We start from the raw sequence: 18,478 nt of genomic DNA on the forward strand, positions 1-18,478 counted from the left end.
AAATGCATGTCTTTATTACGATTAGCTTCTTAATTTGAAATGGGTTTCTAAAGAAAAGCATATTTTCATTTAGATTTGAGATGCTAATTTTGACAATGTTTAGAGTATGGAGGAGGCATTAAAATGCAATTTGCTTATTAACTAGATACAAACGAAGCTGTCCTTTAATACATTTAATGGTCTCTGAATCTTAACTTACTATTACAGAGACATGAAGCCCTATACAAAAGCTCATTAACTGAGATCCATGAAGCTAATGGACTGTATGATTGGAGAATGAGTCTATACCAGAAAATGAATACACTTAAAGGATGAAAAGAATGAATTAAATCATTGTTTTAGTGGTAACTTTGCTTTTGCACTCAGAGTAATATTACTCTATTATAAGTGCATGACCTTCGGAGCAAACCTCATGAGCCTTACCAACGAACTAGCCAAGAATTTCCTTGCAAACAGAAAACAAACATTTGTGCTGTTTCCATTATACTGGCATGTCTGATTCCTCAAATTCTCCAAGAACTCAACAGTCACCTCTGGTCTCACAAATTTAGCTGGGTGTGGCCCACCCTTTGACCAGTCAACCCAAGTCAAACTCCTATTTGAATTCTTCTCCCAAAACTTGATGCTAACAAATGTTGGCAAGTAGTGTTCATCTGAATAACATGAACCAGTGCAGTACTTTTGAAAAACTGGGAAGTATGTTCTGTCTGATACTACTTCAAGTGCAAGCTCTCTGTCCATTTCAAACCATTGATACCCTTTTCTCCATTGTTTGAGGGTGATCTCAGGTAACATATGGATCCTATACCGTCCACGTCCAACTGCACTAGGGTCATCGTAAGCCATGACATAATTTTGGGTAGAGTTTATTAAATAAGAGTAGATGGTTGAGAAGTTGAAGAGAGGAATGCAGGATTCTGATATTAGAACAAATCTTTGGTTTGAGAAATCAAGAAGTGCATTGGCCAGCAGGCGACGCTCAGCTTCAATCATGTTGACGTTGCCCCATTGCACTTTCTGCATTATGTAATATAAGATGAACGGTATTAAATTTTAATCACTCTTTCTTTCTGAAGTTAAAGAAATTGATGGAATTAGAAACTTATAACCCCATTTTGTAAATTTAGATTTTGAAACAACTACTCAATAAAACATAAGAACATTAATGTACTAATGAACAGAAATAGATTTAAGTTTTAAGTTCCTCATATTTTCCCCCTGCATTTTCTTATCTTTGTTCATGTTTCACTGGAAGCATGATGCAAAATGGCAATGAATCAAAGCTAGTCCCCTATTTATGCGGATAATTTTATTAAGGAAATTAATTCTAGTTTCGTACATATTTTTTCTGTTACATGACACCCTTTTTAACTCCAGAGATCGGTCCCTACACTAAAGGTACACACACGACGATGGATCTATATACTATACAGGAATTTGATCAATACGTGTACAGGAATTGAAATGGTGGACAATTTGCATTAATAACTAGTGAACAAATATCTCAGAGTGATACCGAATTTAGAAATGTTTTCACCAAAACTGTGACAGCTAGCTATTATCAGTTAATAGGGTACTTTAATTGATGGAATCAGAAATCTATAACCTCATTTTTGTAAATTTAAAACTTGGAACAACTACTCAATAAAACATAAAGGGCGGTGCAAACCGCGTATGCACAATGCTCCAACTTTGCAACGATAGGTACGATGGTTGATTGTATATAATTTTATCTTAGTATTTTTGCAAAAGAATTATTTTCTAAACTCGAATCCATGACATTCTGGTTACAAAGAAGCAACATTATCATTACTTCAAGGCTCGCACTCAACTAGTCAATAAAACAAGAAAATTAATTTACCATTCAACAGAATTAGATTTAAGTTCCTCAGATTTTTCCACTGCATTTGCTTATCTATGTGTTCACCGGAAGCATGATGCAAAATGGCAATGAATCAAATGATTTTAGTTTATTGAATATATGTATCTGTTACATTACACCCTTTTAACTCTAGAGATTGGTCCCTACACTAGGGGTACTCACATGACGATGGATCCTATACAGAAGAAATTTGATCAATATGTGTACAGGAAATGAAATGGAGTACAATTTGCATTAATAACTCGTGTGCAAATATCAAATCGGGTGATAGTAAATTTGGAAATGTTTTCAACAAAACTGTGACAGCTAGCTACCACCATCTAATAAGGTGCCTAAATTTGGAGCCTCGTGACCTACCTATTTAAATGCTATATGGGGCTGGTAAACGGCAATTCAACTGGGTAGTTTATACTTAGTAATAATCAACTATTTTATTTTATTTTTTGGGCAACGACATAGAAACCTTTGTTCAGTTGAAGATAATTAAGGTATCATATGGGTCAGGACATGCTTATAACAAGTGAATGTTGTGATAACTTCCAGTTGAACTGATGGAAGTTTATAAAAGCAGAGGATTTCTTAATTTACCTATTTGAACCTAGAGTACATGAATTTTACAAAATAATTTGATGATTTACTTCAAAATAAAATATTACTCTAGTTGAACTTTCTTTCTACTTTAACAAACCTAATCCTTAGGTAATACACCTGTCGATTATTTGACAGCAAATTTTTTGTACTCTTTAGCAAAAAATATGAAGCAATTATATGTTTCTCTCTACATATGTTGATGTTGATATGTCTCTCTCTGCTTTGATAAGTTTAACTCTCCCCCTTTCCCTCTTGATTGGTTTCACTTTATTTGTTCTTTGTATTAACTTCTATATCTACATGACTACATTGAAACAAGGACATTTGCATATATCTTCATTTCAATTATCCAAGAGAATAATATTCATTCAGATTTAAAAAAAGTAATTGAAGAATAAAGCAACTGACCTTACTGGGAATTCTCCTGCCATGAAAAACTGGAGTCTCTGGGTCTGATCCATTGTAAGATGGATTGGAATGCACGTAAATAGAGTAGTACCCTTCATGCCCTTCAAAGAACTTCTGCCAGAAAGGAGCCAAAGGCACAGGACCCCTTACCAAGAACATGAATGCCACCTTGGGAACTCGTTCAAAAGGGTATTCATTGATCTTAGGAGTCATTGAAGCTCTCCAAAGCAGTTCTTCATCATTCATATCATGCACAACATAAGAAGGCTCAATTAACTCTTTCAATCCTACATGACTGAGGTTGGACATTTCTGGTCCTGCAATTGGTGGCGGCAGTGGTGGCGGTGGTTTCTGTGATGTATAGTGTGAGAATTGAGTGAATTGTAGACTAAAGGTGCCGCTTTTAAGATAGAAACTGATGATGATTCCAATGGTTACACCACACCCCAATAGGAGAAGATAGGAAAGTAAACGAACAAGATGGAGATGATCATGCTTGGAAACAGAATTTAATAGATGTTGGTTATTTGAACTCTTCATTTTTTAAGGCCAAAGAAAAAAGATAATTCCCTAGTTCTGTGATCTGGGTTAGCAGAATAAGAATTAAAAAATAAAAAAAAAATTAACAAGTGGATACTCGTAAAGAAGAATACTTATAGGCTAAGGCTTTTAGAAAGGGAGTAATGCTTCAAATTTAAGTTATAAAGACTATCAGCAACATATATACTTATTTTCTAAGTTGTAATAAAATATCTAAAGACTCATAAATCATGATATAAAAATCAAATGAAAGAAAAGTCAATGAAATGAAGGATCACCAAGAGTAAATTAAAACCGATCCAGAATATGGTGAACACCGAAAGGGTGAGAGAGAAGGAAATATAGAAAACTCTGAAAGTTATAGAGATATATAAGGAGAATAAGGCCTTGTGGCTGCTTCAAATTTAAGCTGAAGGGGCTGCGAGAGCCATCGCATGGAAGTGGTGGCTTTGAAGACTACACATGATAGAAAGCTTTCTCTTTCTCTTTCTCTCTCTTCAGTTCCCACCTTCAAAATTTGATGACAGCTTACTTCAAAAGCACGTTTTTCCAACGCAAAACAGTTATTTGCTTGTTTTTGGAAACCTGCTGAAGGTGATTTAACTATTATTAGAAAAGAAAGCATTATATATTATATTACAAGATATTGTTATATTTACAAAATTTTTTTGTTTATAAATTATATTATGTCTGACCGATCATAATCAAGAGAATATATAATCGATGATCATACTTAATGTAATTTATAAGAATAGTTTGTCAACGAATTATTCCTTATATTATATTACACGTACCTAATCGGAAGCACCAAAATATTATGTTCAAACTTAAAAAGAAAATGCATATTTTGTAGTCAAGATAACACGGACATTATTGAAGCTATGATAGGAGTACAATGAAGACCAATTTGCGTAGCCGCCAGCACTGTGATTTTTCTTGACCGTAACATGTTTTGTTACTTGTATTATCAACGACCAGTTTGTGGGAGCCCAGAGGAAGCCACGTAGATGGAAGCATATTGAATACTTTTCAGCGGTTTTTACATTCTAACGATCAAAGCCAACGAATTGAAAATGATGTAACGATGTAACTATTAATAGATGGAATTGGAAAGGACATCTCGCCAAATTGTTTTCTTTTATATTTTTACTCGAAAAGGTAATTTGTTGTTAAAGTTAACTAAATAAAAAGTTTCTATTTCATATTGAAGAATGTTAAGAGCAATCATTTTATTGGATTAAAAAAATCTTTGATATTTTTAAGTGACTTTAAGTCTAGATTAATCCAAAGTCCAAATGTCCAATATCGTCCGGAGCATTTTACTTTACATCAGTGTAAGTTACACTCTCAATTCTGTCCGTTGATTTTACTTATATCTAAGGGCTCAAATTTTTTAGTAATGTGAGTCATTGGATACAAGTAGATAAATGGTTAAGATTGAGTGTAAGACTTCTAACTCTTACACTGGTATAAGAATATCCTACCCTATCTAATAAATTTCCTAAACACACAATCTTTTTCATTACTTTATATCCTTAATTCACAATACTTAACTCAGAATCTTCAAGAAACTCAAATCAATGAACACTGGAATATTCAAAGCCACTTAAACTAATTTTATTGCTGTTTTCATTAAAGGTTAAACATAGCTTTCTTCAAAGCGTATGTAGTACATCTCACCAAATGCCAATAATTATCTTATGGCAACAGTGAAACTTACAGAAACAAACTAAATCCTCAATCTGGGAGCCCACTTGGACAAAAACAAAAAAACGAACTAAATACTGAATTTGTTTTTAATTTAGAAAATAGCAAATAAGCCAACATGCAAGTTAAACACGGATTCAAACTCCCTTATCATTGATTCTCTATTTAATAACAAATTCTCAATAATTAAAATGTTACGCATCGGTTACTATCCCATACATTCTGGGTCCATAAAGAACAATTGTGCCCTTTGCCTCCCCTTATCCTTGGCGTCCATCCGAGATCTTATACGGTAACTTCACTATTGAGCATTAGTTCATACTATTACTTCACCAATTTATTGTTATATTAACGTACACAATTAAATAAAAAAAACATCTCAACTCCTTTTTCGGTTGGCATTTCATTTTACTTATTTGAAAAAATATATATTCTATTTATTCCCATGAGATTTTTTCCACAAATTTATTTAAGGAGATAAATCATTATTTTAGTTATAGCAACATCACCATCAATTGTTGTGTTGAAATTTATTTACAAGTAAAGTAATTTTTGGATCCTCAATAAATATTATTACGGGGTTCAATTTAATTCCTTAAAAAAATCGACTTGTGTTCTCTCTGAAATTTAAAATAGATTCATGTTAATCTTTTTAACGTGGGTCTTCTTTGAATTTCGGAGAGACTATGATTTCGACTAACTGGGTTTATTTTAAATTTTGAAGTGACATAAGTCGATTTTTGTTTCTAAGGGATTAAATTAGGCATATTGTCGAGGACCCAAAAGGTATTTTGCTTATTATTTATCATACCCTTTGTATGTAACTCTTAAAGTAGATTTAATCATAAAATAAAAAACATAATTTGTTTAAAAGAACATAATTATGGATAAGAAAAGGAGATAGGTATTTAATTCTGATAAGAAAATGAGAAAAGAAAGTGAATAAAAAATATGGAGAAAAAAATTAGCAAATAAAAAGAGGGAATATATACATGTGTATAATGTTTAATGAATGAATTTACCATATACGTAGAACTGGTAGAAGACTTTTATAAATTTTAAATGACTCTAAGACCGAATTATGAGTATGCTCACACAAACATTTTTGGTATTAAATACTATAAAAAAGTTTGTGAAAAATGATTCATTAAGCACTTGAGTGGGTTAATTTTGTAGGATTAACTATTTAAATAAATATCATTGGATGTTGGCCCGTTCGGTTAACCTTTCATTCTTGTAAAATTAAAATTTCAATGAAATCTCATTAGGAATTCTTATTGGAATTAATGATCTTATTTGACCTTACATGATGACAAGCTTTTTCCAATTTAAACTTTTATTCCACAAAAAATACTTAAACAATTAATGAGCCGTCTTTAATAAATAGTAAAATTATTTATTTTTTATTATTTTTCAAAATAATTTTAAAGGTGTTTCTTTTGATAAGAGAATTAAAATTTTAGAATTCCACCGACAAGAATGAGACGAAAAGGATAAGGAAAGAGGAAATTAAAGAAAAAAGGGACCAAAGGGTGTGCATGTATAGATAATTTTTTAGCTTTTTTCCACCCTGAAAATGAAAGGTTTGAGGTTCTCATAAGGTTAATTAGGGTGTTAGGGTGTTCATGTATAGATAAATTTTGAAAGAAAAAAAATATTTTCATGATATAATATAGTTTATAAATTCTTTTATTTTTAATAAAACCACTAAAACAATTTTTAAAATTTTAATTTGTTTAAATATCATAAAAAAAATTTAATCATATTTTAGAATTAAAAATACTTTTTTTTCCTTAAAACAAAAGGGGCGTCAATTCAAAGCCATTAATCCATCTCTTTCTTGCATACAATTATTGAACAATGATGTTGGTCCTCACGGTCTATGAGTGTTTTTTTTTTTTTTTTGGTAAAGCGGTCATGAGTGTTTTTAATAACATCATTGTAGAAGATTTTATTTTATTAAATTTTGAGTGTTTTATATTGTTAGGCACATAATAATATTATATTGATATAAGAATAAAAAAATTTATACTCAACTTAAATATTAAATTCATTTATTTAACACATCACATAATTAATAAATTAAATTATTGAATATAAGTAAAATTAACTAGGAAAAAATGTTTCCGCAGTTACTGCAGATAAGTTATCTACATTTATTCCCAAAACTTATGTAGCACCGATACCTACACGTGACACGATACGACGCGACACTCCGACACGTTAATTCTAAAAAATGTTAAATTTCAACACGTTTTGATATTAAATAATATTTTTATTTTATGTAGTGTATATTATATTTAATATTCAATAATTTTTTTTAAAAATGAAACTAAACTTATAATATTTATCAATTTTGCAAAGAAATATAATATATCTCAAATATTTATATTAAAGTCAATAAAATAGTAATCGTAATCCAACGAATCTAATAGTTGAAACCAAAAACTCAATGCAGCGCAACCTTTAAACCTTTTTTGAATTTCTATAACGCGTGTTGGAGTGTCGGGAAGTGTCGGACACGACACGTCAAGGTTTTGGAAGTGTCGGTGCTTCATAAAAACGACGTTGTTTTGGTATTGAAATCTTAAAAAATTAGAAATAGAAAGACTATTATAACCCTGAAATAAATTAAAATTATAAAAACACCATAATTTTCGTTTCAAAACGATGTTGTATTGGGCTTACTGCAGATAAATTATCTGCAGTAATCGCAGAAAAAGCGAACCCAATTAACAATTAAGAATGTGTGTAACACATATCATTTGTAAATTGATTTGATCTGCCCCTTTGTTTTATGAATTTAAGTAAAAAAGAAATTGTTGTTACTAAAACAGTGAACATAACATCATCGCATAAACACTGTCATAACAGAGCCTATAAGTAAGTAATAAGGGTTTTATAAATGGGGAAGGATATTATGACAACCAAGTTGTGTTATTAACAAGTGACTACTAATCAATCTCACTGTTAGATCGATTCTGTTGATCCAACGGTTATATTTATTTCCATCTTTATATGGTCATGATTCCCCATATTTAAAGTGAAAGCATTAAATATGGGAAATCATAATCATACAAAGATGAAAATAAATATAAATTATTAAATTTGGGGAATCATGACTATACAAAGATGGAAATAAATATAACCGTTAGATCAACATAATCGATCTAACGATGAAATTGATTGGTAGTCACTTGATAGTAACACAACTTGATTGTCAGAATATCCTTCGCTGACAAGAGAAGTAAATTCGTGCAAAAAGATGATTTGGTGGGGCTTGCATTTAAAAAAAATTGAGACATAAAAAATGATTTTTTTTATGATATGACAGTGTCTCTTTTTTTGTGTAATATGATATTTATAAAATTCATATATATATATATATATGAAAAAATATTTATCTATTTAAAAGATATAATTTTGTATAATTTTAGATCATAACCGTTGATTTTTATAAATCAACTGTTAAAGTTTATCAAATCTAATTATATAATAAATTAATAATTTGTGACAAATTGTCACCGTTGATTGACAGAAATCAATTGTTAGAATCTATATATATATATATTATATATATAGAGAGAGGTTTGCATAAAATAAGGTAGAACCACTTGTAATTTGTTGACCAAATTTCTAAAAGAAAACTTTCTCTGCTTTCATATATATTTCTAAAGTTGTAATTCTCAATAAATGTCCCAAGCCATGGAAATAGAAGAAACTCATAAAGCAAACCTGGTAGCTTATGGCTGGAGGAACTTTTCACTTTGTGGAGACCATTAATGAGTCCAATTTATAAGCACAGCAACTCTCAATGGCCTTCACGATCACCATATGGTTTCACTTCCAAAAGCTAGTTAGGACAGCATCGAACAGACATCCATTTACATGAATCTGCATATGAACATTTACAATTAATGACATTACTATTTAGTATTGAAATTTGAAAACGATTAACTTCCAAAGACAGATTAAAAAAAATGCATAAAACATTCACATTGATTTAACTGAGTGGGTTGCAATTCATTTAAACTACCTAGTTCTCTTGTTGATGCTATAATAAGAACAAGAACACAAAATAGAAACCATCAAGGCATCGTCCAAAATTGAGAAAAGGATGAAACTGTGAGTATAAAACTTTTTGCAAATAACAAATAAACTTAGTATTAAAAACAAACACATACAACTTCCTAATTCAGGACAAAAGGATGGTAACTTGTTTAGGTTTCTACCCAAACAGAAAAACAAAAGGGTTGTTTGGTCTAGGGGCATAACAGGACATGGGCACAAATAAAAAGTACAGATTCTTCTACTAATTTCTAATGCACAACGCAATTTATATGCATCCTCTGCACATTAAAACTCCAATCAAAGCTTTCACAAATAAATAAATAATTCCCAATCGGAAGCATATAAATAGGCCATGTTTATATGATTGTAATCAAATCTAGTTCCTCATCGAAGCTCTTCAATTTAGAAATTCAACTTTACTTTTGTCAATCAGCATGCTGGGATACGACATATTTGAAATATATTGTATTATTTGGATCTGATGTGAAGTGATTAGTATGGTTATTTATCTTGTTTAAATCACAAATCAACTTAAACATAAATTATAAATTATTACCATAGCAGCTTGAATCTTAATTACTTTTAACAACCAAACTGTTATTCATTCAAATACAACTTGTCTATATTTTAGTCATCAAATTCGCTCCCAATAATTAACCCCCATCAAATCTTGATACTTTAATGATTTGGAGCGCGATCCAAATCTAGAAAAATTGGACAAATGAAAGACGAGAGAAAATAGACGGAGAAAGAAAAAAAAGAACCACTTGCCATGGAAGCCCGTAATGATTGACCTGTGATGTAGTTGCAGAGATGAAGGACACAAGGAAGAAGAAGAAGAAACTCTTTGAAAGAGAAATTATAGTCTGGTTATCTAAAGATGGGTTAATGGACTTAATTTAGGCTTTAGTATTTTGATTTTTGACCCTTTCAATTATTGGAATTGAGGAAATTATTACCAGAATTTATAATTTATAACAGCTTTTATATATGTGTGTAAATCAATTTTTATATGAGATTTAACACTCGTGTACATTTGTAAATCAAAAATTTTAGATAAAATCTTATTTTTATTGATTAAATTGTTAAATTATAATTATCAAATATCATAAAATTTTAATATTAATAGAATAAAATCAATTATTTCTTATTTTATATATTTTAAAAACTATATATTGTTTTAATTTATCATGAAATATTAAATAATGTTGAAATAATGTAATATTTTATAAATACGTTTAATTCAATGGTAAATTCTATGACTTGTTATTTATAAAAAAATTATTTGAGATAAATTAATTCCTATATATCTATACTATATCATAATTCAAAGTCATTCTGTGGAAAGTTTTGCCACATGTAATTCATATAATGATTTGGAGCAATTGAAACATAAACAATACATCCAAAAATTCAAAGATGGGAGATATTTGGCTTTTGACCATAAGCCAATTATAATGAGGAGAACTTTTGATAACTTATTGGTCTAATGTGTACAAATGATGTTGCATGTAAAATAACATATCCCCATGTTGAAATAAGGAGTTTTGCTCTCATAAGCAATGGTCTAACTATTAATTGGAGATGTTTAATAAATGATTCAACTAAACCATTTTGGGTATGAACATGAGCAATAGGTTGTTCAATTGTGATTCCAGTTGACATACTATAATCATTAAAAGACTGAGATGTAAATTTACCAGCATTATCGAGACGAATTATCTTTATTGTGTAGTCTGGAAATTGTGCTCTTAATCTTATTATCTGAGCAAGCAATCTCGCAAATGTTAAATTGCCAGTTGATAATAAACATACATGTGACCATCTTGTAGATGCATCTACTAAAACCATGTAATATCTAAATGGTACATATGATGGTGAATGGGTCCCCGTATATCACCCTGAATGTGTTCCAAAAATGAAGGGCATTAAATCCCAACTTTAGCTGGTGATGGTCTAGTAATAAGTTTCCTTAAGAACAAGCAACGCAAGAAAATTCATTGAATTAAAGAATCTTATGGTTCTTCAATGGATGACAATATGAATTATCAATTATTTTTCGCGTCATATTTGATTCGGGATGGCCCAATCAATCATGCCAAATAATGAAACTATCATAATTTGTCTTTTGATTTAACATGACATGTGTTTCAACCATGTGAATATTTGTGTAGTACAAACAGGAAGAAAAGATAGGTAATTTTTTTAATGTGCATTTCTTACCTGCTACTTTTGTAGTAATATAAAGATATTCACAATTGTCATCATTTGTAATTTCTATATGATAGCCATTTTGGCGAATATCTTTGAAACTTAATAAGTTTCTTGGGGACTTATTATAAAGTAATGCATCATTTATATTGATTTTGGTCCCTCCAGGTAATAAAAGACTTGTTCTTCCGGAGCCTTCAACAAATTTTGTATTACCAGTTATTGTGTTAACATGGCCTTCTTCCATTATCAAATCAGAGAAATATTTTTTATCTCTTAATATCGTGTGAGTGGTAGCACAATCTGCGAGGCATATATCATCTTCATTGACCTTGGGTCCATTTGAATGTTTAGAAATATCCATATTCTTCATTAAAATAAAATAAAATGCATTGAAAGTCATGTAGATGAAAAGAAATAAAATTAAAAGAATAGAAAAAAATACATTTAAAAGAAACACACTAATTAAATAAATATCCATGTTCTTCATTAGAATAAAATGCATCAAAAGACATGTAAAGGAAAAGAAATAAAACTAAAGGAAGAATTACATTAAAAAGAAATAAGCTAATTAAATAACATCATTATTATCTTAAAAGAAGTTTGCAACATCCAAAAGTGTAATATCTGTAAGGCTAGCAAAATCATCCTCTTTATAAGCAAAATTTGCTTCAGTATCATTTTTGAAGGTCAAATTTGTCTCCACAGTATTTTCTTTCTTCTTGATTGAGGCTTGATAAAGTTTGACAAAATGTTATGGAGCACAAAAGATTCGTGCCTAATGGCATTTCATACCACATCGATGGCAGATATTATATTTACTCCTTGAAGCGTTATTTTGAGGGCCCTTATTGTTCTCTTGTTTATTTCCATAATAGTCCGCTAAATATTTGGCCCCTTGCCTCGCTCACGTCCACGTCCGTGACGGGTCTAAAATTTTGTCTCCTTTCAAGCTTATTATGAGTTGTTGCATTCACTTCAGGGAATGAAGAAAATCCAGTGGGATGAGCTTCATAATTTTTTATTAGTAGCTCATTATTTTGCTTAACCACAAGGAGACATGATATCAATTCAGAATATTTCTTAAAGTTATTTTCACGGTACTGTTGTTGTAACAACGTATTTGAAGCATGAAAAGTGGAAAATATTTTTTTCCAATAAGTCCTCATAAGTAATATTTTCTCCACGTAACTTTAACTAAGAACTTTTTTTTTTTTTGAAAACTAATCCTAATTATTTCTTTGAGGCGAATCAGAACCCCCCGGTATCCCCACGGGTTCGACTCTTTGAGCCGCCTATGGGAATAATCCAGAGTTCGGGTGCGACTAAGAACTAATTTTAAAAACTACAAAGTTGTACTCGCTTACAGTTTTGGAATCTTGCAACCTCAAATGCATCCAATCATAGCGAGCTTTAGGCAGGATGACCATCTTTTGATTGTCATACCTTTCTTTTAAATTATTCCACAATTCAAGTGGATCTTTCAGAGTAAACTATTCAGTCTTTAACCCTTCGTGGAGATGATGGCGAAGGAAAATTATGGCCTTCGCCTTATCTTGATTAGATGCTTCCTTTTCTTTCATAATTGTATCCCTAAGACCTTTAGCATCGAGGTGGATTTCAACATTAAGGACCCATACCAAATTTTTTTTGCTGGTTATATCAATAGCATCAAATTCAAGTTTTGTAAGATTTGACATAATGTTGACTAATATAAAAGAAAATAAGGGTTAAAATAAATTTTACTTTATACGTAAGGCTTATAAAGTGTATAAATAATACAATATTCAGTACAATAATATTTGAAATGATTCTAATAACGATAATCTTAAAACATAAATTTGAATATAACAATATCATTAATGCTGAAACTAAACAACAACTTTAAATCATGAAGGTAATAATATTATGCTCATAAATGCTGAAATGTTTCAAATAACTTCATAACATTTTGTAATTTAAACAATAGTTTTGAATAGTTGTAATTGCCATTAAACAATACCAATCATAATTCTAACCACAATCATAATCATCAGATTTTTTTAGCCAAAAAAAGAAAAGATAAAAGGACATATAGTATTTCCAAAAAAAAAGGACATATAGTTTGAAACATATTCTAAACAACATAAAATAATAAGTATACATAAGACTAATCATACAAGTAAACACATACATAAAATTGAACTAAGAATTTCAAATTTACGAGCAAAAACCAGCGAGAGATACAAAATCATACTCGGCTTCCATTACCTAACTCCCAAAAGCTCAAAAATCAAAGATTGCAACCATAACAATACTCGCGAACACAAAAAATAAAATAAAATAACCTACAGCAACAATACGCACGAACATTAAAAATAAAATAAAATAACCAACAGTAAAAAAAAACTAACAGGGATGCAATGATATAATATGTACAAGTAATATCACAATGTTTAAAAAAAATATGGTTACACAAAAACACTAATAACCACAAAATCGAATAAAGTTAAGTAGAATCATATGTACAATGATTGTTTTTTGACAAATCAAATAAAGTATAGCAGAATCATGAAAGATGCAACATCAAGTTGAAAAATATAAAAAAGAAATAGAATGAACAGGCCGAATATAATGAACATAGAGTCTAATAGAATGAACTACCCACAAGATCACTTTTGGATTGCGATTCTCTTTTTGGGGAGAGTATCGTGCTACTGATAACGTATTGTAAGAAAATAAAGATAAGAAAGATAACTGAAAGAAAGTATATGGAAATAAGAGAGAGATAGGAGAAATATATTCTTGTTATATTGTAATACACCTTGATTCTTTGTACATGTCTTTATTTATATGCTCACATCACATGATAAGTTACAATATAATCAATGACCATAATTACTTCATCAATGTTTATAATTGGGGTTGAATATCCAACGATCATAATAGTCATATCCAACAATCATATGATTATGGACATCCAACCAGGCGCGGACCCACGTTGGGTCAAATGACCGCACGTGCGGACACAGGAAATTTGTAAATTTGTAAATTTTTTTATTTTTTTTTATACTTTCTCTCACAGCTAAGCCTCTCACCGTACCTCTGTCACTCATTTTTCTTTCTGCAAAAGAGGGCAAGCCTCTCTCACCCTACGCTCTCACTCATTTTTCTTTCTGCAAAAGAGGGCAAGCGGATTTGAGCGCAGATTTGGCTTCCATTCAGCATCTTTCCTTCCATTCAGCGCAGCTTGAGCGCAGATTTGAGGGCAAGCACATCAAAACTCTAATTTTTTTGAGGCAAGCAGATTTGGCTTTTGAGGCAAGCTCCACCTCATTAATTTTTTTGTTGTTTTTTTTGTTGCTGTGTAGTTCTTAGTTCTTTTGTTGTGTAGTTCTTGGTTCTTTTGTCATTGCCATTTTATAACTTTATGGCTCTGTGAGCTTTCATTTCATTTGAGTCCTAATTGTTGGAAATCAATTTTTTCCTATTGTTAGTCTAGAAAAATGAAGAAGCTATAAGAGCTATCTACCATCTACCAGAAAAACACGGAAATTGGCAACAGATTGGTAGAAAGTTGTAGAAGTTGGTTAAATAATATAAATTAGTCAAAGAAACAAAAAAAGAAGAGAAGACAATTTTGAAAAGCAAGAAGAAAAAGAAGGCTGTGGAAAATTGAAGAAAGTGGTAGAAGTTTAAATATTATAATATATATTAGGAAAAGTCGGTTAGATAAAATCTATAAATATAGCTTGGTTCAATCTAAATATACATCATTGTTCACATCTAAATAGTTTGGTTCAATCATATTATAATGAGCTAATTACTCAATTTATTCTTAGAACAGAATGTGAATAAAGTTCCCCACTAGTTGTGAATTTGAGAAAAGCATTTCCTTTAAGCATAAAAGTTTTCCACAAACATTTGCCTCAACAAAAATATAAATGAAAGCCTCATAGTCCCCAGCCTTTTGGTTATTTAATTAATAAGAAACGGCTTTTTAACACCAAGTTTGAAATCTTGGGATTCTCTCTATTATACGTATCAAAGTTTGTAAAAGCAACCTAATATTCAAATAATTAGATAATAAAGTATTGGGTAAGGAAAAGGACTTTTATCAAATATATATTTTTCTGTCATCTGTCATTATCAAATGTTTATATGTTATATCTCTTTGATATTTGAAGTTTAAACTATATTTTGATTATTGCAGTTGTTCCCATTTCATATTCCAGACCTGTCATTTGGAAGTCCGTTGATCATATCAGGCAGATATAGTGAATTTTGAATCCATATTGCAATTTTGAATCCATATAATATTTATTTGGGATAAAAAAGTACTAACTTATTCTCTCTATTATTTTTCTGTACCCTTCACAGGTCTTGGAAAAATTATGTCAGGGATACAATCTTATTTCAAACGTCAAAAGAGCACAAATACAGAACCTGAATCCTATGAACCTCATAGACAAAATGTTTCAATTGTTGAAAATTCTCCTCAATCTCAAAGACAAAGTGTACCACCACAAGCATCTCAATTTCAAAGTTTTCAATCACCACCTGAAGCAAAAATTAATATAGAAAATCTTGAAACGGATCCAGGAAAAAGACCTTCAATTTATTCAATGACATCAAATCCTATAGAGAGAGAGGATATTCGGAGAGCTTATTTGCTCAAGGGTCCAACTCAACCAATTCTTAAACCATTCCCTCAAACGGAAATGTTTGGAAAAATGCGTAGATTCAATTCTAAGTGGTATGAAGAATTTGGTTCTTGGTTGGAGTATAGTGTATCACGAGATGCATGTTTTTGCTTATATTGTTATCTATTTGATATGGAGGTTAGAGGTAGTGGTTCAGCGAAGGAGGCATTTGTCGGTGTGGGGTTCAAAAATTGGCAGAAGAAGGATAGAATCAAAGTTCATGTTGGAGATCATAGGAGTGTTCACAATAGATCTTATCAAGCTGGTCAAGATTTGATGAAGCAAAACCAACATATTGATATTGCCTTTTCAAATATTTCTGAACAACAAAGAATTGATTACCGTATTCGCCTGAAAGCTTCTTTAGATTGTGCTAGATACTTACTACGAAATGGTCAGCCTTTTCGGGGACATGATGAATCTGAAAGTTCAAATAAACAAGGTTTATTTCTTGAAACTCTAAAGTTTTATACTAAGCCAAATAAGGAGATGAGTCATGTGGTCTTGCAAAATGCCCCCGATAATAACAAAATGACTTCACCAAAAATTCAGAAAGATCTTGCTCAAGCTTGTGCTGATTTGACTGTTAAAGCAATAATTACTGATCTCGGCAATGATTACTTTTCCTTGCTAGTTGATGAAGCTCGTGATGTTGCAATTAAAGAACAAATGGCAGTTGTACTTCGGTATGTAAACAGAAAGGGGTCCATTGTTGAATGTTTTATTGGCATAATTCATGTTTCAGATACTACTGCAAAATCACTAAAAGCAGCGATTGATGGGCTGTTTTCTAAACTTGGTTTAAGTTTGTCTAAATGTCGTGGTCAAGGCTATGATGGTGCTAGTAATATGAGGGGTGAATTCAAAGGGCTTAAGAGTTTGATTTTGGCAGAGAACAAATCTGCATTATACATTCATTGTTTTGCTCATCAGTTACAATTGGCACTTGTGAAGGTTGCAAAACATCACAAAAAGATTCAAGAATTTTTTGACATGCTTCAAAAGATGGCTACCGTTGTGGGGGGTTCATGCAAGCGGAAGGAAATTCTTCAAATGAATCAATATGAGCATATAGTTGAAAGAATTGCTCGCGGTGAAATACCAACTGGAAAAGGTTTAAATCAAGAGACAACCATAAAGCGACCTGGAGACACTCGTTGGGGTTCCCATTTTGGTACAGTTACAAGTGTTATCTCATTATTTTCTCCAATAATTTCCTTGATGAAAATTATTGAAGACGAGCCTAGGAATGATGCTGCAAGAACTGATGCAGGTTGCATTTTGTATGCCATGGAGGATTATGAGTTTGCATTCTTGTTGCATCTTATGCAACTTATCTTGGGGATTTCTTATGAGTTGTCACAAGCATTACAAAGAAAAGATCAAGACCTTTTAAATGCAATTGGTTTAGTGAAGGTTGTCAAGTCTCGTTTACAAGAGGTGAGAGATAATGGTTTTGATGAATTGCTTCAAGAAACGAACATTTTTGCAAATAAATATGATATTGACATTCCAAATATGGAGGATGTTTATTATCCTAAAGGAAGATCAAGACGGAGATTGGAATCATTCACATTCTTGCACTACTTTAAGGTGGAGTTATTTAATACAATGATAGATACTCAGGTTCAAGAGTTGGGTGATCGATTTGATAATGTCAATACGAAGTTGCTTGAGTGTTTGAGTTGTCTTGACCCTCGTGATTCATTTGCTAGTTTTAACAAAGAAAAGTTGATTGAGTTTGCTAGATTTTATCCTTTGGAGTTTAATGAGCTTGCATATATTCCTTTTCTTTCTTCAAGTCTTGGTAATTTATTTGTTGATGTAAGAGCTGATTCTGATTTTTGTCAATTTGGTTGAGAAGAGAAAGGATATTGTTTATCCATTGGTTTATTTGTTGATAAAGTTGGCACTCGTTCTACCGGTAGCAACTGCTAGTGTTGAACGAGTTTTTTCTGCAATGACTTTTGTTAAGGATAAGTTGCGCAATCGGATAAGTGATGATTGGTTTAACGCATGCATGCTAACTTATGTTGAACGTGATATGTTTGATAATATTGATGATGAAGATATAATGCAATATTTTCAAAGAATGAAAAATCGAAGAATGCTTTTGTCGTCTTCTACTGCCAACGTGGTATTAGCTTCTATTATTTTTGTTGTTATCTGGTATTTTTTATTGTGTTGTTCTATTCATTTTTGCTTTAATTCATGTTTCATATACTACTTTTTTTATTGCGATTTGCTTTCAGCTTTGATGCTATATTCTGGCTTAAAAAGAGAGGATTGATTGCAGATGTGACATTCTCAAATAAGTTAATCTCTAGAGATGAGAGCTTTCCCTTCTGTACATGTAATGTTGACTTTTTTATTCACCATTATAAAT

The 18,478-nt window shown here is 31.1% G+C and overlaps 2 protein-coding genes across 3 annotated transcripts; one reads left to right on the plus strand and one right to left on the minus strand.

The window, feature by feature from the left end:
• Window positions 1–149: 149 nt before the first annotated feature.
• On the minus strand, window positions 150–9,013 carry LOC133311203 (glycosyltransferase BC10-like). 2 transcript variants are annotated; one of them, XM_061512217.1, is made up of 3 exons: window positions 8,864–9,013; window positions 2,882–4,006; window positions 150–1,017 (listed from the first exon to the last, which is right to left on the minus strand). In XM_061512217.1, exons 2-3 carry the CDS (start codon window positions 3,419–3,421, stop codon window positions 382–384), a joined length of 1,176 nt encoding a protein of 391 aa, XP_061368201.1. In that variant the 5' UTR covers window positions 3,422–4,006; window positions 8,864–9,013; the 3' UTR covers window positions 150–381. The 2 variants fall into 2 exon arrangements, with proteins under 2 accessions (XP_061368201.1, XP_061368202.1); XM_061512218.1 differs by having other exon boundaries at window positions 2,882–4,009.
• A 6,770-nt stretch (window positions 9,014–15,783) lies between these two features.
• Window positions 15,784–18,350, plus strand: LOC133311216 (uncharacterized). Its single transcript, XM_061512231.1, has 4 exons — window positions 15,784–17,206; window positions 17,273–17,916; window positions 17,999–18,229; window positions 18,345–18,350. The coding sequence occupies exons 1-4, from the start codon at window positions 15,784–15,786 to the stop codon at window positions 18,348–18,350; spliced, it is 2,304 nt and encodes a 767-aa protein (XP_061368215.1).
• The last annotated feature ends 128 nt before the right edge of the window (window positions 18,351–18,478 follow it).

Source organism: Gastrolobium bilobum, unplaced genomic scaffold (genome assembly GCF_033153095.1).
Source record: "Gastrolobium bilobum isolate Gb01-03AN ecotype WA unplaced genomic scaffold, APGP_CSIRO_Gbil_v1 utg8591, whole genome shotgun sequence".
Lineage (NCBI taxonomy): Eukaryota > Viridiplantae > Streptophyta > Magnoliopsida > Fabales > Fabaceae > Gastrolobium > Gastrolobium bilobum.